We start from the raw sequence: 24,162 nt of genomic DNA on the forward strand, positions 1-24,162 counted from the left end.
AAGTTACACCAACCTAAGTGCTGGTGTGAACAGCACTATGTCAGCAGGAGAAGATACTGCCTCTTACAGAGGTGGTTTTCTTATGCCAATGGGAGAGCTCTCTCCCCCATCGGTATAGAGCATCTTCACCAGATGCACTACAGTATAGGCTAACCTTATGTAAAGTTTCCCACAGATTGCATAGGCATAGCCTGTAATCATCTGCTATGCAAATCCCACAAAAGTGATTCTTAAGAGATTTAGGCAGATCCAGAATTTAGTAGCAGTATGTTCAGAATCTATAAGTAAATGCATCACAGATAGAGCTGGTCAAAAATAGTTTTCTCCCCTCCATCCCACAGAAAATTTTAGCCAAATCCCAACCAGTTTTAAATTCAAAATAGTATCATGGTGCCTCATGGGAGTTGCAATCCAGGTACCTTATGCTCCACCATTCTCCTATTTGGGCTGGGCTCCCTGGCCAGACTACTTCTACCATGATGCACCATGGGCAAGCATGCCTAGTATCCCCTCACCAAGATGGGAGAAAATGCTACCTCATGGAAGATGGGTCTGATGAGGGAGCCACCCCTTAGAGGAGAAGGGGAACAAAGCACCCAAACTACAACTCACATGAGGCGCCACTTTGAATTGAACTACAAGACATGGTGCCAGTGAGCCAGTGGTTACCTGCAGCTCCTTGGTTCAAAGAATGGGAATTATGACCCATAAACCTTGGGTCCTCAGAGAGAGCATCTAAGCAATGGAAGCCCACATTCCCACCTGCAGTTCTAGCTCCTGATCTGCAATCCTAGTTTCCATAGTCCACAGGGGGCGCTAGGACAGTACACCTCTTAGATTTTTGGATGCTCTCATGGTAAAGCCACTGGCCATCTAGCTATGGGAAGTACAGCAAAATGGATTCTTTGACTAACCAAATTAGCACTCCAGCAGCATAGAAGTTGCAAAACTGGCCTCAGCTGGCAGGAGAACAAGGAGTGGACATGGGACCAGAGAGAGGAAAGACTGGTGCCAGGTCTTTGGCACCTCCTCACATTTTCCCCTCTCCTTTATGTTTAGTTAGCCTCTTCCCTCCCGCACCGTTCCCACTCTGCCTATTGCGAGCCTGCTAGAACACATGAATCACTGAGGAAGGGGCAGAGCCAACACCCCCGTCTTCCCAACAAGCTCTCCCCTTAATCTAGGAGACAGAGCAGCCACACAGGCTCAACGCAGCTGGCCTCTACTGGCCCAGAGCCTGAGAAAGGCAGGCCTTCCAGACTGTTGCAGCCCCACCCCAAGGCAGGATTACTTCCACAGATCTTAAAAACCATATTTTAAAAAGTATCTATGCTGGATCCTATAGATGGGAACAAGAAGCCAGGTGGATCTCAGGTTGAATACAAAAGGAAGCTAATAAGGAGCATGGTCTCCTGGGCAGCACAGAGAATTGGGAGACTGGAGTTATGTTTTTCACTCTTAACCAGATCCATTGGGTGACCTGTGGGACGTCATTTCACTTCTTTCCTCATCATCTGAGAAGAGGGAGATGAATAAGTCTAACCAACTGCACTAGGGGGCAGCGAGGCCTCAGTAGTGTTTTTACAGGCCTGAGATCCTCTAATGAAAGGCTCTAAGAGACTTCTTATTAATAGCTGGCACTGGAAGTGGCAGATTATAGTGTAATGTTAGGCCTTAGCTGACCTGGCACCATCAAAAGAGAGGCAGGGAAAAGGAGAAATGAGTCAGAATTCAGGAGTACTGAGAAGAGACTATGTACTTCCCCCATAATTTTAGCACCTCACTCTGGCATGAACTGCAAAGATGTGAGTGGGCCTCTTCGCACAGTTGCCAGGCCCATAAGAAAAGTGCTGCACAGCAGGGAGGCCACCTGAATCTGTGGATAGAGAACCCTGACCCAACTGCATATGTGCATGTAGTGAGGCAACCTGGCTTCCAGCCGTCCCAGACAGGGACGAGACCTTACGGATGCCAAAGTGGGCGGAGTCACTGGAGCCTGCGCCCGCCCCCCCAGAGGTCAAGGCGCAGGGCAGGAAGTATAAAAGCCCAACCCCAGGGCTCAGAAGGGGCCTGGCCGCCGGAGAGGCCAGACGCTGATGCCCCAGCTCCTGCTGGGGAGACTCCCGCCGCCTGTGACCGACCCAAGGACTGGCCATACCTGCGGAGGCTGGATGCCGATCAGATGCCGAAAGAGCCAGTAAGCCGACTGGTACAAAGGGACCCAGAGAAGCTGCCCAGTTTACCCCTCGCTCAGTATCCCGAGGAGCCCATGGTGCTAGACGCCGTGGAAGACGCCGCTGAGACACAGGTACTGGTAGAGAGGGAGGTAGACAGTAGCCCGGGGGCAGCTGACCCTAGTCTGGCTGCAGCACACCCAGAGCCCATGTCAGTGTGTTGCGGCCAGGATCCCCACTGACACAGCAGCAGGCAGCCTGCTGCTGTTAGGGCGCCGGGCTGGGACGGGCCTGCGTCCCCCCTGCCACCCCACTCCCGGGTGGCAGTCTCCCCCTCGCCCCGACGCTCAGGACCCAGAGCCTGGGCTGGTTAAATCCTGAACTGTTTGCTCAGCCCCTGCCTGACGGTCTGAGTCCCTGAACTGTTGTTTGCTGCCCCACCCTGACCTAGGGCCAGGGCTTGAATACTAAACTGTTTGCTCAGCCCCTGCCTGAGGGCCTGAGCTCCTGACTGTTTCCTGCCTCACCAGGCTAATTCGCCAGCTCACCGGACTCGGACTCGTGTAGTGAGGTGGCCTGGCTCCCAGTCTCCCCAGGGAGAGGCGACTCCAACAGCAGACGCTTACAGTGCAATATAAAGATTTAACTGTGAGGCACAAGCTGACCCCATGTGCTTCAGTGCCCAATGCATCATAATGGAAGTTTGTCCTCTTATCCCTTCCAGTCTCCTGTTCTCTGGGGGCATTCTGATTACTAGTGGTCAGTTCGCATGTCTGTGAATGTCCGAAATGTCAATACATGCTACTTGGGCTAACAAGTGGAGGAGTTAAGCTGTTCAAAAGAACCTTGTATTCCTATTTTCAGTCCAGCAGCACAAAGGCACTTGGTGTCAGCAAGATGAGTCTGGGGCATGTCTGAACATTTAAAAAAAAATTAAAAAAGAAAGTGTCCCAGCCCTTCCCCCCCAGCCATACTACCCCTCCTTTTATTTTTTAAACTCTCAATTCCTAAGTGACCTAGGTATATATTTTTTATGTTCACCTCACTAAATTTTAAAAATGCCCTGCTAATTTTACAGACTCCTTACAAAGGCTTTCATTTTGGGGCCAAGGAGGAGAAACTTTAGCCTAACAAGAATGTTACATATATAAGAGTGAGAATAAATGTCTAGCAGAAAATTGTTCCTTCCACCTGGGAGTCTAATCCTGCTCCCACTCATGGCATGACACCCATTGATTTGATGTAGCATCAGGCTTTTTGAAGGGAAAAAAGGCATCTTTTCATTTATCAGCTAAACATTACAGAAATCCTTCCCTCCAGACCTCATTTAACATCATCTCAGTCAATCATATTTGGTTCAAGAAATCGTGTTACTGGGGGCGGGGGAGGGAAAGCCATCATGAACATGAGTTTCATATATTTGAGTCTTCAGGTTAGAGATTGTCCTGCCCGCGAACGCTCTCCTTTATCTTTTTCCATACTCGTCCATTGTCAGTGCAGTGATCCAGAACCATGGAATCTCTCTGTCTTCACATTCTGCTTACAGTAACTCCTCATTTAACACTGCAGTTATGTTCTTGAAAAATGCAACATTAAGCAAAATGATGTTAAGGGAATCCAATTTCCCCATAAGAATTCATGTAAATAGAGGGAATTTTTTTCCCCATTCAAAAGACATTATTTAAAACTTATACTGTATATGTACATAAACAATTTAATACTGTACTCAGCAATGATGACTGTGAAGCTTGGTTGAGGTGATGGAGTCAGAGGGTGAAAGAGGGCGGATCGTCTGGCCGCTCCTCTTGCTGTTCTTTCCAAAGTGCTAGGGGTTGAGCACCCCCAGCTCTGCTCCAGACCCACCCCCACTCCAACCCTTCCCCCAAGGCCTCACCCCTGCCTCTTCTAGCCCCTGCTCCACCCCTTCCCCCTGAGCGTGCCATGCTCCTCCTCCTCCCTCCCCACCACTTTCCTGAACACACAAAACAGCTGATTGCTGCAGGAGGTGCGCAGCCTACCCCCGCCCCGCCCCCCTCAACTCCCGCCTGCAGCAATCAGCTGTTTCCAGACATTCAGGAGGCTTAGGGGGGAGGCTGCTCGCCGCATCCTCGCTCCCCCACTCCCTTAGAGCCTCCTGAACACCCCCAAACAGCTGACTACTGCAGGTGGAAGACATGGGGAGGGAGGGAGGAGTTTAGGGTGAACAGAATCCTGATTTTATAGAGACAGGCCTGATTTTGGGGTCTTTTTCTTATATAGGCTCCTATTACCCCCCACCTCCTGTCCTGATTTTTCACATTTGCTGTCTGGTCACCCTAGGGGAGTTGCTGATCCACAGGACCACTGGGAGGTGCTGCAGGGGAGGAGGGGAGCTGATAGGGAGTTGCCAGCCCACGCTGGTTCCAATCCCCACAGCCAAACAACATTATAAGCAAACACTGTGCAACTTTAAAGGAGTATATTCTCTAATAGATCAGCCATGTAACAATGTTAATGGGGACGATGTTAAGTGAGGAGTTACTGTACATTGTTCAATACTCTAAGAAATTGTGCAGATGTCTTTGGTGTGACAGCTGGTAAATGCAGAGTTTATAATCTGGTTAGACAGTTTTCTCCTCTCACCATTACTACTGCTTCCAAAAAAACTGATGCTACCAAATCGTGAGTGTTTTTTTTCTCCTTTCTTCTAATCAACATGTAGCAGTTGCTATGTTCACTTGTATTTTTCCAGTAGCCCCCCAACTACATTTTGTTACAAATTCCTTAACTTTAAGACAATAGTTCTGACTGGGCATTCCTGTTACATATGAGACTAGAAGTATTAAACATACATCTCATCAATTTGTTTTGTCATGTGGTCTAACTGTGGAGGGCTCCTTGGGACAAGAACACTCTAAGGAATTTTTAATGCTTCCACAAACATTCTCTGGGTATCAGACCTTGTCTATTCCTGCCAGTACAGTGCCATGCAAATAGAAGGAAGGATGGTTCAGGGATTATGTCACTAGCTATAGGACTTGGGAGACCAGTTCAGGTCTTTTGCTCTAGGAGCCTTCCTGTGTGACCCTAAGCAAGTCACTTGGGGAACTGAGGCTATCTGTAAAACAGTGATATAGCATTCCACTATTCCCAGGAGTGTTGTGCCTTAAAGATTGTGAAGTGCTCAGACCTTTATAGTAATGGTGGCCTTAGAAGTATCTAAGACATGGTGCTATGTAACTATTATGCTAATGATTCAATGGGGCCTAATTATTTTGTTAAAACTGAGCACTAACTCTTTGGCAGCTTATTGAATACAAACCAGGTAGCAAGCCTGCTGCACCAGGCCATGTTTCTTGACCAAGCTGAAGACCTTTAGGAGCAAGGGCTTGTGCCGCAGCATGAACTGCAGGTTCTGGTACCAGACTGATTGAAGGTGCAGAGGAGATTTGGGGACTCTGGTCAGCCAAGATCCAAGCAAGTCCCATAAAAATCCCTGCCAGCAGCTAGTGACTAGCTCCTGTCAGTCAACTGCACCAGGGCATTGGTTCAGAACCTCAAGATCTGAGCCACATAAGCGTGAAGCAGGTGAGAGACGGGTCACTAGACAAGTTTGTGCACTCCAGATTATCCTGTTCAGACTCACCTACTAATGGCATGGCTGAACGTCTAGAGCTTCTTTACTAAGTGGCTGGAAGGACATTAGCTCATCCTCTAAATTGCTGCTATGAGACATGAAAAAAATACACCAATCCCCAGCAAAAACAGGTTAGCTCAGTCTCAGAAGAGAGTCAAAACTGTTGTTGTAAGCTACCCCATTTTCCAGCCTCCTCGCTATGTACGTTATACCAACACAGGCTCCTCTCAGGTTCACATCCACTGAATGACATTTAACTTGTACCATGTTACCCACAGGGCTGAAAAATAAAACATAGCGACAACCCCACCCCAACCTCCTGCTGCTGCTCTACCAGATTTTCACAGAGGAGGCTGAAAGGAGACTCAGACTGTTGAATGAATGGAGTGTGGTCCCAGAAACCAGCCTTGCTCCACATTAAAGTTAAAGTAGTAGCTCCCAATAACACACATTAAAGGGAGAGGGAGCATAGCATGGGCTACACTGAGACAAGACAGAGCCCACAAAGGATACCAGAGCCACTCACTCAGATATTAGACAGACACCTGGGAGCTGTACGTGTGTGCAAAGAAGGAGTTGTAGCTAGTGGTCAAGTGAGAGAAGCAGAAATTGAAGGCTGTGCAAACAGCTGCTTGTGATCATTCAGTTGCATGGATCAAACATTACTTTCCCAAAAACTATTTCCCTCTAGCGTTGCTATATTCGCCCCCTGCACATACTGGGGCTTCTTTATTTCCAGAAGGAATCTCTCCAATATTTCCCAGAGCTAAGCATTACTCTCTCACAGCTCAGAAAACTACTTGGCTGCAGGTAGAGAATGCAGCAGCTAGTCAGAATGCCAGTCAGAGCCCATTATAACTCAGCTGACTTGCCTTGCGTGTTCTCTCTCTCTGAGCTGCCAATGCTCGAAAGCTATAAATGGAGACATTTGGAGAGGAAAAAAATAGACAGCCAGCTTTTAACTAGACTGAAATACATAGGACTAAGAGCACTTACTAAGCGGGTAATTGTGGAGGGATGGAGAAGAAAAAAAAACAAACTGACTAGGATCTTGAAACTGCAGTCAAAAAAAAAAAGATAGGAATGGTTTTTTTACGGAGACAGATATGGACCTTATTTAATGCATCGTGTTCTGTTTCAACTTGGAAAGTTCACCATTTTATGCTGCTGGATATAAAGGCTTGAGCCTGTGAATTTGCAACTCTCAGTGAAGACCGAGACCCACAGACACAGAAGGAGGAGGGGACTGACTCACTTGTATTTTGGTTACAGGATTTTACTGTATGATGTTGTCACAAACAGATAGTTAAGGATTAATAAAACAGGAGTACTTCATGTCTCTTTTGACTGTAAAGGGTTAACAAGTTCAGTGAGCCTGGCTGTCACCTGACTAGAGGACCAATCAGGGGACAGGATACTTTCAAATCTTGAGGGAGGGAAGTTTTTTTTGTGTGCTGTTAGTGTTTGGTGGTTGTTCTCTCTGGGTTCTGAGAGTGACCAGAGGTGCAAGCAGGTTTCTCTCCAATCTCCCTGATACAGTCTCTTATATGTCCAGAATAGTAAGTACTAGGTAGATAAAGCGAGTTAGGCTTGTTTGTTTCCTTTATTTGCAAATGTGTATTTGGCTGGAAGGAGTTCAAATTTGTATTTTGCTGAAAGAATTTTAATTTGTATTTGTATACTTAGGCTGGGAGGGTATTCCCAGTGTCTATAGCTGAAAGACCCTGTAACATATTCCATCTTAAATTTACAAAGATAATTTTTACTGTTTTTTCTTTCTTTAATTAAAAGCTTTTCTTGTTTAAGAAACTGATTGTTTTTTTTATTCTGGTGGGACCCCAGGGAACTGGGTCTGGATCCACCAGGGAATTGGTGGGGAGAAAGGTTAATTTCTCTCTGTGTCAGGATTACTTTCTCTCTCAGGGAGAGTCTGGGAGGGGGAGAGAGAAGGAGGGAGGAAGGTGAATTTTCCTCTCTGTTTTAAGATTCAAGGAGTTTGAATCACAGTGATCTTCCATGGTAACCCAGGGAGGGGAAGTCTGGGAAAGGCAACGGTGGGGGAAAGGGTTTACTTTCCTTGTGTTAAGATCCAGAGGGACTGGGTCTTGGGGGTCCCCGGGCCAGGTTTTGGGGGAACCAGAGTGTACCAGGCACTGGAATTCCTGGTTGGTGGCAGCTCTACAAGTACTAAGCTGGTAATTGAGCTTAGAGGAATTCATGCTGGTACCCCATCATTTGGTGCAGAGTGGGGAATTATACCATGACAGATGTAGTTGGGATTTTCTTGCTTCAGGTCATATCATTGCTTGGCTTCTATGATCTGCCGCCTCACAGGATACATATCCTGCTGATTGGGTTACATCACACACTGCACAAATGGCAATACTCTGACTTGACAGTCTGCAATTTAGTTGAACTCAATAAACCCGGGGGGGGGGGGAAAGAAGGGTGAACTGGTGAAATATAAAACTATTTTCCTTCTTCCAAACTATGCTACTGAAAGAGTCTATTAGCAGTTTCAAGATGCAAGAAGACATGTATTTCCCCCTCAGGACAGACCTATTGATGCGAAGCATCCAGGAATGCTCAGCCAAAGCCCAGCATAAACTGCCACCATCATGCCCCACTTGTTCTAACAGTTGTGATGGTGGCATGGTCTAGTGGTTAGAGCAGGAAATCAAGAGTGAGAAGAACTGGATTCTTTTTCTGACTGATAGAGACTTGTTCAGCTTTGGGCACAACCCTTCACAACTGTGCTCCTCACTTTCTACAACTTTGTAAAGTACTAGGAGATTCCCAGACAAATGGTGCCGAAAGTACTATTGAATGGAGAGGGAGAAGTAGCACAGACACAGGGGAATCGGGAGGGGAAGGGCACTGCCCACTACATCATTCCCTCGAGCTAGTGCCCAGAACATGAGTTTCATTTTACTATTTCAAGAATCTAACACATGTGATGGGATGACAAGGAGAACTCTCCTCCTGTGCCAGTGAGCAGCTCTGGGCCACTTTTAATGTAGCATTTCATCAAAATACTGCAGATGAATTTTCAAAGATGTAATATACTTTTTTTTCCTTGATGTGCTTACATGCAGCTGAAGAGTGCCCCTGCGAGGGCTGATCCAGCCTTGCCATACAGACGACTGTGTAGGCCCACTGCCATTGGCCAACTCTTTCATAAGCATAGGCATCACTTCAACCACCTCATTTTTTAAAATATGAATCTGTTGGCCTGCAGGCTACGGTACTTGCTCCAAGCTGAAATAGCTCCAGGTGGGTCAGCTTTGCAAGTTTCCAGTTAGGAGCTTAAAAAGGATTGAAGTGTACAGACACATGGCGAACCAGGAAAAACACTTTGAAGCAGACAAAGTGGAGTGAGTATTGGAGCCAAAAAGATTTCCAAAGTTTGCCTAAATCCTCGAATTTTATCCACCCTTGGCCCCTCCCCCATTTTAACTGTACAATCTGGACTACAAACTTTTTCCTTCCCTTGCCCTCTGAATTAGATCTTAATACATATGAGGCATCGTATTGGATCAGACCTAAGGTCTGTCTGGTGCTGTACTCTGTCTCTGGCAGTGACAAGCACGAGCTGCTTCCTCAGAAGTATCAAGAGCCCTGCAGCAGGAAGTTATGGGATAACCTGCCCCTGGGGAAAGTATTTCCTACTCACAGTAATTACAGGTTGGCTTCTCATGGCATTTAACTGCATCCCAGAAAAAAATTTTACAGCTAGGAGGCTAGGACACTGACTCGCTATCTCACCTACTCATGTTAGAAGGGAAGCCCTATTCAGAATAGAACTACACTAGAACAATTAAAGCCCTCTGACCTCCGGCTTTGCTCATGAATCCATAATAAAGGAAGAAAGTTGCTTGGTTTTCTTGGAAACAAGATGCAAACCAATACTTATTTCAAACCAGTGAACTTGCTTCCTATAGGACTTATGAGTCAGCAGTTTCAATAGGGTTCTTTAAAAAGGATCTTTTAAGTTTTCATTAGGTCCTCCGTAATTCAACATCTAATGGAAATTCTGTGATAACTGGAAAGAAAAAAAAAAGTGGGCTGGAGCTTCTCCAGAATGCAGTGCTGGAGGAATACCTCATGGGCACATTTAGATATAAATCCTTCTGCCGTGGTATACAAAAGACAACCATTTAGATATCTGGTTGCCATTCTTCATGCCTGTTAAAAGTTTCCACCACCATGTCTGCCAACCTTGATTAGTGTCTCAAATACCACTGGCACCATTACAAGCTTCTGTGTTGTTGCCTGTATTTCCTGGGAACAAAGTCCCTCTGCCCCCAATAGCTCACATCTGGTGCACCAAGTGCTACAATAGGAACCTCAATCCTGTTTGAAGAAAACCATTCCTCTGGCCAAAAAAGGCAGATTTGAGACTGTGGGGAATTCTAGTTAAGTTTTAATTTGATAGATACATGATAGATGTGGATCACTGGTCAACATGTCTAATGAAGCTGACAAGACGAAAACAAAAAAACCCCAAAACCCTACACCGAGTGTTCAACCCATATAACCAGCAAGGACTTTTCCTGGGAGCTAGTAGACAGTGTGAGTGCTGGCACACAGGGACTGAGGCACCATTTCCCCTGAAAACATCCAGCTATACTCTCAGAGCGGATACCCACCTAATTACTCCTGGGCATTTGGGCCCTGATTCAGGAAAGCGTCCCTACTCAGCATAACACTTCAGCGCTCTCCTGAAAGAAGGCTTTGAAAACCGCTCTCTCTCTCAAGCTACATGAGGAATTCACATAAGGTTGCTAGAAGTTCAAGAGACTCTGCCTCCCCAGCTTCTTTTAGGAAGCTTTCATGTAGTGCTGTTTTGTTTTCTGGGAGAGGGAGAGACCCAAACATAGCCACCAATCCTTGAAGTTGTCAGTAACCCAAGGATATATCATAATCATCCTTCTCCAGAGCATCATCTGCCTTGCTACCATGCATGCTACTGGCAGGGAGAAGAGAACAGGATATGTTGTACTCATGAGTGAGTGCTTCTCAACAATTCATGCTGCTAAAGCAGCAGCAGTGGAAATTTGTTTATAGGAATGAAGAAGTGGGTGGTGTTGGGATGGGAGCAGAGAACAGATCAAAAGGTTCATTAAAGGCCTCACTCACACATCAGCTTATTCTGAACCTTTACATTCATCACAAAGACCTCGGGACTTGCGCGAATGGAATAACTGATAGCAGGAGCAGACTGCCATGCTCTGTGTAGCCCGTTAGTGTGGATCTACGAGACACTTATTTACAAGTGGGTTTCACAGATACTTGCAGACAGCAGAGGAATGGTGAGACTCAGGAACCTTGGGTTCCATGCCCTGCTCCGGAAGGGATGTGCTCTAGTGGGCACAGACTCTTCTGCCCATTCCCCCTTCCAAGCAGGGCCCCTTTCAGTCCCACCAGCTCCAACTTGTCCTCATCCCAGTCCTGTTTCTTTCCTACCTCTGACTCCTTGTCCCAGTCTCCACACCTCACTTTTCTCATTTCCCCCCAGCTCCCTTATCTGATCTGTCTCCCCCAACACTGGCCTTCAGTTGCTACACGCCACCCATATTCCCCACTGGCTTTGAGCAACAAATTTCCCTCCCCAGACTCTTCACCCAATCTCAGTCCCTCACCCTTTGCTCAGCCAGTAGTACCAGTTCTGACAAGGGGAAGGAGTGTGGAAGGAGATCTGTCTCTCTTCCCTTTTTCACACCCTCCCTCTCTTCCCCCTCCCAGTTATTGTCTTCTCTGTATTTAAAATCAGATAGCTTCCTCCATGTTGCCTGGGCATCAGAATGGTGATCATTGAAAGAACAAGAAAGACAGCTGCCTGGCTCTCAGTTCAGGTTCCTGGACTTGCAGCAGCCCAGAGTTGCAACTGCAGGGGAAAAAAAAAAAAAAAAAAAAAAAAAAAGTCTTGTTTGGCCCTGGGCTGGAGCACGCCCAGTGTGGGCGGAATCTCGGAGGAATCAAAGAAATGGAGGGCTGAAAGGGATTTTGAGAAGTCATCAAGTCCAGGCGCTGAGGCAAGACCAAGTAAAGCTACACCATCCCTGACAAGTGTGTGTTGACCCTGCTCGTGAAAACTTCCAGCGATAGGGATTCCACAACCTCTGATGGAAGCCTACTCCAGTGCTTAACTGCCCTTAAGACTTAAAAAAAGTTTTTCCTAATATCTTGTAGCAGACAAAATCCATTACATCTTCTCCATCTTCGCTGAAGGTAGGACAACAATTGATCACTGTCCTCTTTATAACAATCCTTAACATATCAGGTTCCTCTCAAGTCTAAATATGCCCAGTTTTTTTAAATCTTTCCGCATAGGTCAGGTTTTCTCAACCTTTTATCATTTTTGTTGCTCTCCTCTGAACTCTTTCCAATTGTCCACATATTTCCTAAAGTGTGGTGCCCGGAATTGGAAACAGTACTCCAGCTGAGGTCTCATCACCGATAGCAAGTCTCCACGGAACATGTGCAAACTGATTTTTTTCCCCTAAAGGCTTATCACTCGGCCAACATCTGGGTGGATTTTCATTGGAATGACAAAAGACAAATCACCCCTCTCCTCCCCCCCCGCCCCAAATTTAAAATTGCTGCTCAAAGAATTGGTGGGGGCCAGGGGGAGAAAAGGAACAGCTTTTCAAAAGAAAAGGTTGTCACCATTTTTTAGTATGGACAAAACATTTTTCCCTAGCCTCATTCTCAGAAACAGCTGAACTATTTTGCTGAAATTTTACCAAAAAAAATTCAACCTGTTCTAGACACTCAGCAAACAAAATTTCTGCCCAGACATCTGGCAAAAGTTAAACAATGACACAGGTCTTACTATGAGATAGATCAGGAAACCTTGGGCCCACTTAGAAAACATAAACCCATGTCTTTCACAGTGTTAGCAGAGTGTCTTCCACTCCTCTCCTTTAAAGCTAATTTCCACAACACCATGGGTTTAAAAATAAGAACACCAGGAAGTGTGAGAGATAATAGGGAAGGAAGGAAAAATCACACTTGATTCCGCAGAAGTAAAAAGGAGTTATTGGTGCGTGGGGAAGGCAGTTTTTGTTTCCCTCCCCTTTCCAAAAGGCGAGCTTTAATCCCCACCCCATACTTTTGTAACTGCACTGTTCTTCACCCCTGGAGCGGCCTGGGGGTGGGGGGAAAAGAGGTCACACAGCTCTAGTTGCGATCTCAATGCAGGGGAAGAGAGTGACCCTTCACCACCATTACTTCACATCCAGGTTACAAATAAGAATGCAAGACAAGCTACTAAAGAAAAGGGAAACAAGGTGGGTGGCAGTGACAGATTGGCTAATGAGAACTCTGAAGACACTGCGCTTCTCCTATGCCATTCCATGCCCACCTGAGTTGAAGAGATGGCCACATCTGCTTGGGTTTGGCAGGGAGCTGGGTCTTCGAGCACCAATGAAAGACGAGAGGGTGAAATGAAGGAAGTGACTGGGCTCCTACACAGGGTTTCCTGCCTAACAGCTGTTCCCTGTTTATTTACTTTGGTATTTCCTTGGTTACGCAAACAGCAGCCCACAGTTTAACCCCTGTATACACCAGCAGCTGTGCATTTGCTTCACGGTGGAGTCTGGTTTTGAAGTTTTTGTTGTTGAAGAATTGCCACTTTTAGGTCTGTTATTGAGTGACCAGAGAGCCTGAAGTGTTCTCCTACTGGGTTTTGAATGTTAGGATTCCTGATGTCAGATTTGTGTCCATTTATTCTTTTCTGTAGAGACTGTCCAATTTGGCCAATGTACATGGCAAAGGGCATTGCTGGCACATGATGGCATATATCACATTGGTAGATGTGCAGGTGAACGAGCCCTGGATGGTGTGGCTGATGTGGTTAGGCCCTATGATGGTGTCCCTTGAATAGATAGGTGGACAGTTAGCACCGGGGTTTGTAGCAGGATTTGGCTCCAACACATAGTCAACTTATGGAATTCATTGTCATGGGATATTATGAAGGCCGAAACTATAACGGGGTTCAGAAAATAATTAGATATGTTCATCATTGGCTGTTAGCCAAGATGGTCAGGGACACAACTATAAGTTCGGGATTTCCCTAGCCTCTGACTGCCAGAATCTGGGAGTGGATGACAGGGGATGCATCACTTGATGATTACCTGTTCTGTTCATTCCCTCTGAAGTATCTGGCATTGGCCACTTTGGAACAGGGCTGGATTAAGGTTATGAGGGCCTAAGGCTAATGAGAGGGAAGGGCCCAAGTATGAATTACATATTGGATCTTTCAAAAGAACAGTCCAACCAAGGCTTTTGTAGTGACACCCTTGTTCCATCAGGCCTGGTGTAGAATGAAGGGAGAGCTTCCTGTTTCGCTTGCATGTGTAAATCAAGTAGACTGCCTTTTTTTCCCCTCCTTCTCCTTAAGTGCTCAGAGTTTAGGGGAGGAAAGTGAATGAGATTCTGCTTATATCAGGTGTGAAAAAGCAGAAGGGACCACCAAAAAACTGTATTCTTGTGCAAAAATCTGTTCTGCCTGAAATTGATAAGGCTACACAAAAGTGTAATTATCAGCAGGAATTGGCCTGTGTTCTCATTCCCTTCTCAAATCACACACATTCCAGGCTTACCCAACATTTTCCACTTGGGAAAGAAGTTAGTTTGAGTTTGGGCAGAAAAATGAGGACTAACTTTAGGTTTATTTAGCTTAAAGTTTTGGAATGAAACTCAAAATAAATCGAATGTGAGGTATTTTTATAATGGATTGAACTGCTAGAGAACCAGCAGATGAACAGAACCTGCCTCTAGCCCACGGGTCAGCAACCTTTCAGAAGTGGTGTGCCGAGTCTTCAGTTATGCACTCTAATTTAAGGTTTCATGTGCCAGTCATACATTTTAAGAAGATCTCTTTCTATAAGTCTATTATAGATAACTAAACTATTGTTGTATGTAAAGTAAAGAAGGTTTTTAAAAGGTTTAGGAAGCTTCATTGAAAAGTAAATTAAAATATAGAGCCCCCCGGACCGGTGGCCAGGACCCGGGCAGTGTGAGTGCCACTGAAAATCAGCTCGTGTGATGCCTTTGGCACACTTGCCATAGGTTGCCTACCCCTGCTTTAGCCTATTCAGTCAGTTTCTCTCTCTCATAGCCTGCTAAGAAGTGGATTTAAAATCCTTGAGGGAGAGGGGATGCAGAAACCTACAACATTGTGTGTTGAGCTTCCTCCAGTGCTTTTGCAACCCCTTAAAAGTACAAAGATGTGTTGGCCAGTGGCAGTAGGCTGAGCATAAGGAAAGAACTTAGTTGCTTGTGCATCCCAGTACAGAAGAATACACCAAAGAAAAAAAATTGGATTCCTTTGATTTTTAGTACAGTTCAATACAGTATTGAACATGGTGCATCAAATCTGAAGCCCCTCAATGGAAGGTACTGTAAAAGTTAAAGTACTGGTATCCAGAATGGGATGTTTTGTTTTTCCTACAAATGTGTGGGAATTCATTCCTTATACGTGGGAGGGGCAATAGTTCTGGTTGGAGCTGGATAGCGTCCGCACGCAGGTTATGTGCAAGCTTCCAACCCTACTGCTCTGGTACTGCCTCTTCCCCTGCCAACCCCTTGCCCTGCCCTCCCCTCACACAGGCACTCACCAGTTATCCAGAAATGGGACCCAGTACACACACATAGAAGGTAACGGTCACTAGGACCCAGGAGGCAGCCTCCTGGAGCTGCCTGCCAGACTCAGCCAAGGAGAGGGACAGAGGGAGCTTCCTCCTTCCCTGACAGCTAATCAGAGCTCCAGATAAATCAGGGATGGGGGTGCTGGGTGGGGAGACAATGCCACCAGGTGTGGCTGTTATGGGTTCCCATGGTAACTTGATTTTTTGTGTCCGGTCACCAGTGTTAACCGGATACCTGACAGTGTGTTCCTGCAGCACTGGGAGATGCAGACAGGAGGGACCAAAGCAGCGGACTGCCAGCTCGCCTGAGCTCCTTCCAAGCCACAGCGAGTTGCTTTGCCTTTCCTGCTGGCAGGAATGCTCCAGCACAGCTGTGTGAGCAAGCTTGCTCCCCCTCACCTTGTCCCAGCCACACCCTCTGCCTGACCAGTAGGGCCTAAGGCTAGAGCCTTATTAGCCTGCTGGTTAATCTGGCCCTGCTTCGGAAGACAGGACACTGGTCGAGTTGGACCAATGGTCCGACCCAGTATGGCTGTTCTTATCTCAATCCTCCTCTACTTCCAAAGGAGGCTCCCAACATGTTCACATGGATATATATCTATATAAAAAAACAAAACAAAAAAACTGCCACTTGAGAATCATTTTCCTGCTCCCCGTTCAGACTAAGCCTATTTCCAATGCTGATTGAGCTGGCATCCTAAAAACAGCAGTGTAGCTGTGACAACAAGGTCCATCTGTTGCCGAGCTGCCCCGAGTACAATCCTGTCTGAAAGCCTAGGTATGTACTCTGTGTGTTACAAATAGCAGTGTAGCTGTGGCAGTATGGACAATGGGATGGGTTAGTTGCCCTGTTGCTCATGCTGCTTAAGCTACACTCCTATTTGTAACACACTAAATCAGAGCTAGTGCAGGTATGTCTACCCAAGCTGGAAATCACAGTGCAAACACACCCCATCTGAAATCTGTTAATTCAGTCACATTCCCAAAAGCCTCCATTTAGGATATGGTAACCATTTCTATGGAAAGCAACAAAAAGTCCTGTGGCACCTTAGAGACTAACAGACAAATTGGAGCATAGGCTTTCACCTCGTCAGATGCAATTTCTATGGGAAGACATTGCATCAGTCAAAAATGGACAGGGACCTCGTAGTCCAAGTCACAAGGAGACAGCCACAGATTATGAAGAATGGTGTTTAGCATCCACAGTTGGTCAATGAAGGACATAAAGGTGGTAGAGAAGGCAAAGACATGAGCTTTCCATTCATCCAGAGTGAACATTCACCCTGAACAGGGCTGGAGCGAATTACGGTCTCAATTCAGAATCCTGAAAAGGCACTGAGAAGCAACGTTAATCTTTAGAATGTTCTCCCTTTAGAACTGGATTCCTGATAAAGTTCAGCAAGTGACCTTAGCTCTCCCCAAATAGCAGCAAGAGGCCTGAGAGAGGAAACTGAAGTTTAGACACTGAAAGGATGATATCCCCAGACTGAACAATGTTATATGGACTTCTGGTAGGTAAGAGCTATTATCTCTGTACATCAGACATCTAATGAGGGAAACATTAGAAAGACAATATTGGTACATGCAGAAGCTACAGGGCATCTGTCATAAAATTAGGAGTGTCTCCCTAACCCTCTGTCTGTTGTTTCTTAGCCACTTTAACCAACAGATGAAATTGTATAAGCAACTCTGCACAGTTCAGCTACAAGGCAGTCTAGACAATGGCTTGGTTTTCAAGGGTTCTTTTTAAATGTAATATTTACACAAGACACATATTAGACTCCTAAATTAAAACATGACAAATCTTTGTATAATGCAAAAAAGGAATACAAAAATGTAGAATAACCTATATGTCCTTGTATGGGAACCTCAAAATCAAAAACACAAGGGATGGCAAGACTCTTACCTGCAGATCAAAGAACTTGCTGTATCGTCGATAAATGACTTCTGTGGAACCACTGGACCACATGACTTTGATTATATACACCTGTGGGGGACAGAGAAGGAGATTAGAGAAGAATGACATTGATAGGACAACCTGCACCATTCCTATAATATTGGAAGTCAGGGCAGCTTCCAGAGTCCCACTGGTAGATCCCAACACAATAAAGCATCTCTATTAATAAAGGACTTAAGCACACACTTTGGTCTCACTGAAGTTAAACATGTGCTTCAAGTCCTTTCCTGCAATGGAGCTTAATGAAAACTTTATCCAAAAAGACACTACAGAGAACAAAATGTTCAGTTCACAGTTGTGACCCAGATGGTTCACTAGTGGCACACATGGGCATTAGTCACTGAAGAGATTTCAACAGTTCTGTAAGATCACATAAACATCAAACACAAAATAAAACAAAGTCACGTCACCACCAGACAGGTCAACAGTTAGTAGCTACACCATCATCCCAAGCATGGTCAAAAGGACACGTCTACACCCACCTCTCTAGGCTTTGAAGCCTGAACTCCAGCTCCAGCCACAGCTTCAAAGTGCTGTTTACACAACGCTTTTTAGTGTACTAGCACGAGCCTCACTAGCCCAAGTTTCCTGATCTGGGCTGGTAGGCTTGCTCCTGTGAACTCCAAAATGGTATGTAGGAATATTCTTAGTGCACTAAATGATTACTCCTGAGAGTATTCTGCACCAAAAAGTTTTGCACACAATATTTAAAAATTCTGCAAAATACTGCAAATTTAATTGTCTAATAAATGTAGAGGCTCCAGCACAGCAGTGGGGAGCACAGGCCACTGGCAGCACAGAGGCGGGAGATCATTGTGCAGCTCCCCCTGCCCCAGGACACGGACTCAATGGTGAGGCTGCACCCAATCCTAACACAGTGCAAGGACCCAGCCTGCTCCAGAAACACCCCAGGGCCCTGCCCCTCTGTGTGGGCAGGCAGGCTCAGCAAGACAGGATCAAAGTGCGGAGGGATGCAGGGGTGGGTTGAGAGGTTTCTGTGGGTGGCTCAGCGGGGGAATCCAAGTGTGTGTGGGGATCTGGGTACAACAGTAACAGCACTCTGCAGAGGGGGCCCAGGTGAAGATGGCTGAGGCTGAGAGGTGGGGGGTGGTCTGGATGTGGGGGGGGTATAGAGCTTGGCAGGGAGTTCTGGGTACAGCAGGCTCAGTGGGGGGTCCAGATGGTGGGGGAATAGGGCTCAGTGGGGTGGGGATCCAGATGTAGTTGGCTGGGGCTTGGTTGGGTAGGGATCCAGGTGCAGGTGACTCATTGGGGTGGTCCAGGTGCAGGGGGAGTGGGGCTCATCAGGGGCAAGGGGTGAAGTTTGGCAGGAGGGTCTGGGTATGAGGGGGTCTGGATGCATGGGGGTTGGGCAGATGTGGGAGCAGCTCCCTGTACAGGAATCCCTCTCCCTGCAACTGAGGAGCAATGGGTGCAGGAAGTGGGGCGGGGGGGGGGAGGAGCTTGCAGAGCTTCCTGCAACCGGGAGAGAAATCTGGGAGTGGGTCTGAACTGGCCCCAGATGCCGTGCAGGGAAAAAGGAAGTCCTGTCCTCCCCAGCCCAGCCGGGACTAGCAGCTGAGCCTGGCACAGGGTAGGAGCCACCAGCTGGGTCTTCCCCAATCCCGCCCTCCTGCCCCACAGTGATTTACCTCTCTGCCAGCTGCCCTGGGCACCCAAAACATACTGCTGGGGAGGGCTGCACGACCACTCTTGTGACCTCCCCTTGCTTCCCTATCAGAAATTCATTTTTCTGAAGGGAAGTAAAGAAATCTGTGGGGGACATAAATTCTGTGCACGTGCAGTGGCGCAGAATTCCGGGGGGTGGGGGGAGAAATGGTACAGCACAGAGTTGTAGCCTGTTGAGTTCTCATGATCCCAGCAAGTTCAGAGATCGCTCTGCATTTCCTCTAATGGCTCTGAATGCCTTGAGGTTTGGTTTACTTTTAACTTGTTTTAGGTCAGTTATCTTCTTGTTCTATAAAGCAATCTGTAATTAATTCCTGTAATTGTAGGTTATTCAAGGTGCTGGTGATGATCCACAGGTTTTTAATTGGTAATGAATGCAAAAAAATAAGCAATTTTGATTCATCTGCTGTGGCTGAAGGAAGACAAATAATGGAATTAAATGATGCTGCCTGAGGAGTCTTCCTCATGTTCTCCAGATATGGGATTTCACTCCAATGCATTTTTAAGAAAAAAAGTCACAGATGATCAACCCAAAATTTAACCGACTTCTCCTTCCCTCCTCTATACACTAATGAATTGGGTAGCATGTTATCAGCACCAATGCCCCTTACTGGATGGAATCAGAACCTGAAAATAGTGTCTAAATTTATGGACTACACTAGCAGTGGCCCTCAGGTGCAGCTCTAGACATTTCACCACCCCAAGCAAGGCGACATGCCACGGGGGGTGCTCTGCCGCTCACCAGTCCCACGGCTCCGGTGGACCTCCCACAGGCGTGCCTGCGGAGGGCCCTCTGGTCCTGCGGCTCCGGTGGACCTCCCGCAGGCGTGCCTGCGGAGAGTCCGCTGGTCCCGCAGCTTTGAGGTCCTGCGGGAGGTCCACCGGAGCCGCGGGACCAGCGGGACCTCCGCAGGCATGCCGCCTAAGGCACCCTCCCTGCCGCCCTCCTGGTGACCAGCAGAGCGTCCCCTGCGGCATGCCACTCCAAGCACACGCTTGGCCTGCTGGGGCCTGGAGCCGCCCCTGGTGGCCCTCAACCTTCCCAGACTACTGTACACCTTTCAGGAGTCTGATTTGTACCCCAAAGTTTCACCTCACTTAAACAACTTCCTTACAAAAATCAGGAAAAAAATTTTTAAAAGCATCACAGCACACTATTACTGAAAAATTGTGTACTTTCTCATTTTTACCACACAATTATAAAATAAATCAACTGGAATACAAATATTGTACTTATTTTTCAGTGTATAGTCTATAGAGCAGTACAAACAAGTCATTGTCTGTATGAAATTTTAGTTCGTACTGACTTCTCTAGTGCATTTTATGTAGCCTGTTGTAAAACTAGGTAAATATCTAGATGAGCTGACGTACCCCATGGAAGACCTCTGCATAACTCCAAAAGTACACGTACCTGTGGTTGAGAACCACTGGACTTGAGCAACCAAGTTTCACCTGTGGTGATACCATGAAGAGCTGAGTGGCCCTAGAATGCAGAATCTGTGCCAGCTATAAAGGTCTTGATGGACTCAGATTGGTCAACATAGGTTCACAACGTCTAGGTCAGGGGTCCCCAACGTGGTGCCCGCGGGCGCCATGGTGCCCGCCGGGGCATCTAAGTGCACCTGTGTACGGGCCGGCAGATGAGCATCCGCCAAAATGCTGCCAACAAGCTGCGTCATCCTGAGGCGGCGTCGCAGCATTTTGGCAGCGATGCCTATTGATGTTGCCGCTGGTCGGTGGAATTTCAGCGGATCCTCCGTGGCTCGTCGTCTGGCGGGTGCCAGATGAAAAACATTGGGGAACCACTGGTCTAGGTAATCCTTTGTGCAGGTCTCTCCCCACATCCAAGGAAAAAAAAAAGAGTGCTTTCCCCTTACAACTCTCAGTTCCAGTCTACCAGCCAGTACATTGCAGTGAGCACCTTTCACTGGTCAGTGCCATCCAACTTGAACAAAATCAGAACACAGCATGCATCTCTCTGGCCAATAAAGCGTTAAGCCTCCTCCAGAGCACTTGCAAGCTGCTTTTAGCTTCCCACCAGGGTCTGCAAGGCAGCCAGTATGACATCATTTAGGTTGGAGGCTCTGCTAATATCCCTGCTCACATCCATTCCACAGCATTTCACAGCGTTATATCACTGCTGGCTGCCTGCCTGGAGAAAGCCTGCCAGTGGGGCAGGAGGAAAAGCCAATTTTTCTCCATTGTTTATTCCTATCCTGCCTTTATTCTGGAGTCAACAGTTATTTCACTGGGATGTTAATCAGGTCATGCAAAGCAATTTACTAGAGCCCAAGTGAATTTAAAACTCAGAGGGGAGATAAGCCAAGAGGTTTGGGTGGGTGAGGGAGCTGAAGGCTTTGCAATTAAGAGGATAGCAATATTTTTCCCTACTCCCCAATTCCCTTGTTTTGTTTAGGTGCTAATCTTACTGGACATACCTGTATAACTGAAGTTTACACATTCCATTTAATAGCAGGACAGTCCTACATGGCAACCCCTGCCCCCAGTTCAACCAACAATTTGCAGGAAAAGAAAATTCTAAATATCTGTGGAAAATGCTGCTTCATCAGCTTCCCAGCAGGGAGATGGCTTTAGAGCTCTTCCCTTGTGAATATTTCCCCCTTCATGCCAAGGGTCCCATGTTGCTGACACATTCTCTTAGCTGAGAAATGCATGTTACTCTCTTCAGACCCTACCTTATACCCCTCCTGTGGGCTATGCTCAGCATCTATCTATATCAGCCCCTGCTGGCCCAGAGGACAAGAAAACCAGACCAGAAAGTAGACATCCAGCTGTCTCTTATGGTAATGAGGCCACTAACAACCAGATTTTCAAAGGTATTTAGGCACCTAGTAGGATTTGCAAAACTCCAATTGAAATTAATGTCAGTTCAGAGTCTACCCTGCTTAAGCACTTTTGAAAAATCCCACCAAGTGCCTAAATATCTTCAAAAAAAAAATCTCACCCTAAAGCCCACAGTTCAGGGCTAAATGGTGTTGGTGTGGCACCTCCTCACAGTGTGCGTCATCCAACTGGAAGAAATTTTTGTAACCGGAGGTGACTGGTGCTGGACAGAGGATGCAAGTTCTAGGTCCACAGAATTCACATGCCCACAAGGAGAAGTCTGAGTGGATTCGATCTCAGCCACAGTGAAGTCACCAACAGTGCCATGCGAGGAACAGAAGAGAGGGATGCGGACAACTCAACTCAGTGGAAAATGTTCAGTAAGGACAGCCCTGCCCTGGCTTGTTGGGGTGCGGAAGTAGATGGAATTACTTAATAGGTCTTCTCCAGACCTAATTTCTATGATCCTATGAAAACAGGATATCAAAACTAGCACCACCTCTTTCCCAATGGAAACAGAGGCTCCTCAAGAAGCGGTCTTACTGGAACTGCAACTAGCTCTCCTCTATTTCTCTGCACGCACCCAAAATGCTCCATCCCAGAGTGACAAGCACAGCTGGGCTAAGCAGCAGAGAGGAGGGGGGAAAGTCCAAAGCTCAATTCCAACTTGCTCATTTCCTAGAGGGGTGGGGAGACTAGAGCAAACAGCGAGGAAACCAGAAGGGGGCTGCACCACGTGCAATGGCCAGCAGCCAAGAGTAATAGTCCCAGTGATCTAAATATTTACAGGCCTTCCCAGGCCAACAGCAGGGTGTGCACAGGAGAGAGAAACTAGCTGATGCTGTGAAACCTGGGAACTGACAGTTCCTCTTAGAAAAGGATTCCTTATTCTTCCTCAGTCTCAACCCAATATCGCTAGAAAGCACAAGCACCACCCTCCCATCCAGGCCGCTGTATACATCAGCTGTGCTAAACTTCAATTAAGTCCGATGCTCAGGCACAAAAATCTAGAAGCAAGCATGACTTTGAGAGTTGTGCCCCCTTACACCACAGCTTAATTGGACCCCAAGACCCATAAGAGAGCAAAGGAACTTCTAGGCTGTGTCCATGAGATCTGTAACAACACCAGTCATGACAAGGTCCCTGCCAGGAGGAGGAACAGATGGTGTGGGTGCACAGCATCTCACACACTATATATGAATAAACAGAAGAGACCTCTAGGCTCAAGATGGTTCATGGCCTCAGATCCATTCTAGAGTAGAGGCAGCATGGACTGTCTTTTCAGATATACTCCCCATTCCAAAGACAGGGAGGTAGGTCTTCCCTCCCGCTCCATGTTGATTTTGCTGGGCTGCAAAGGGTTTAGAAGTCGCAATGGCTGCTACCATGGCACAATGGGACCTCGTTGAAATACAGAAGCAGAGGAGCACTGTATGTTGAAGTGACTCAGTAGCACAGCTGATGTGAACCTTACAGAAGAGAGCTCAGCCAGATCCTTGCCTAACTAATCCGATCTTCCGCTTGCTCTCACTCCATTGTGTGCTGAATGCTAAATAATCTTTTACACAAAATGGAGCAAGACAGACATGAGATTCTTGTCCCTCTGACAATCACACCTATGACTTGGCTCCTCCAAACCTCACATGGAACACAGAGTTAAGGGTACCAACTTCTTAAAAGTTACTGAACAATACTAGTGAGAGGCACATTGGGCCAACAGAAACCTTTAAGGCAGTATTTCCAGCTAACAGATATTTCTGTATCTATCAAGCCTGCTCCAACTGATCAAAGAAGCGAGAGATGGAAAAAGACCTATTAAGTCATCTTGTGCATCCTGCTGACTAGTGCGGGATTGTCCCTACAGAGACTCTCTCATATGACCTCCTGCATATCACACACAATCTCTTCCACCCCTCTGTATTCCTCCAGGTGGAGTTCAAAACGATAACATGCCAGCGGAAAGTGGGAACACAAAAAAAACAAACAAACAAAAACAAACAAACACCACACCCCACCCCGAGAACTGCCAAAAATGACAAGTTACTAGAGAGATGCAAATGGAATTTGGCCAACCATAACAGAGCTGTCAATGAACGCTGCCAGTCAAATATCATGTTAGAAATGATTCCAGCAACTGGAGGGGAAACATGCTGGCAAGTTACAGTGAATCAAATGCCTTCCTCCAGCCCAGAGAGAGATCCACTCCCCCCAATGGGAGCATACAGCAAG

The 24,162-nt window shown here is 46.7% G+C and overlaps 1 protein-coding gene across 5 annotated transcripts in view; it reads right to left on the reverse strand.

The window, feature by feature from the left end:
• SH3PXD2B (SH3 and PX domains 2B) overlaps positions 1 to 24,162 on the reverse strand; it is a 127,994-nt gene that overhangs the window by 88,042 nt on the left and 15,790 nt on the right. For all 5 annotated transcript variants that reach the window (XM_050962576.1, XM_050962579.1, XM_050962577.1 and 2 more), the window contains one exon: positions 17,350 to 17,430. In XM_050962576.1, the coding sequence (XP_050818533.1) occupies positions 17,350 to 17,430 (81 nt within the window). The remainder of the gene's footprint in view (positions 1 to 17,349; positions 17,431 to 24,162) is intronic.

The sequence above is a fragment of the Gopherus flavomarginatus genome, chromosome 7 (assembly GCF_025201925.1).
Source record: "Gopherus flavomarginatus isolate rGopFla2 chromosome 7, rGopFla2.mat.asm, whole genome shotgun sequence".
Taxonomy (NCBI): domain Eukaryota; kingdom Metazoa; phylum Chordata; order Testudines; family Testudinidae; genus Gopherus; species Gopherus flavomarginatus.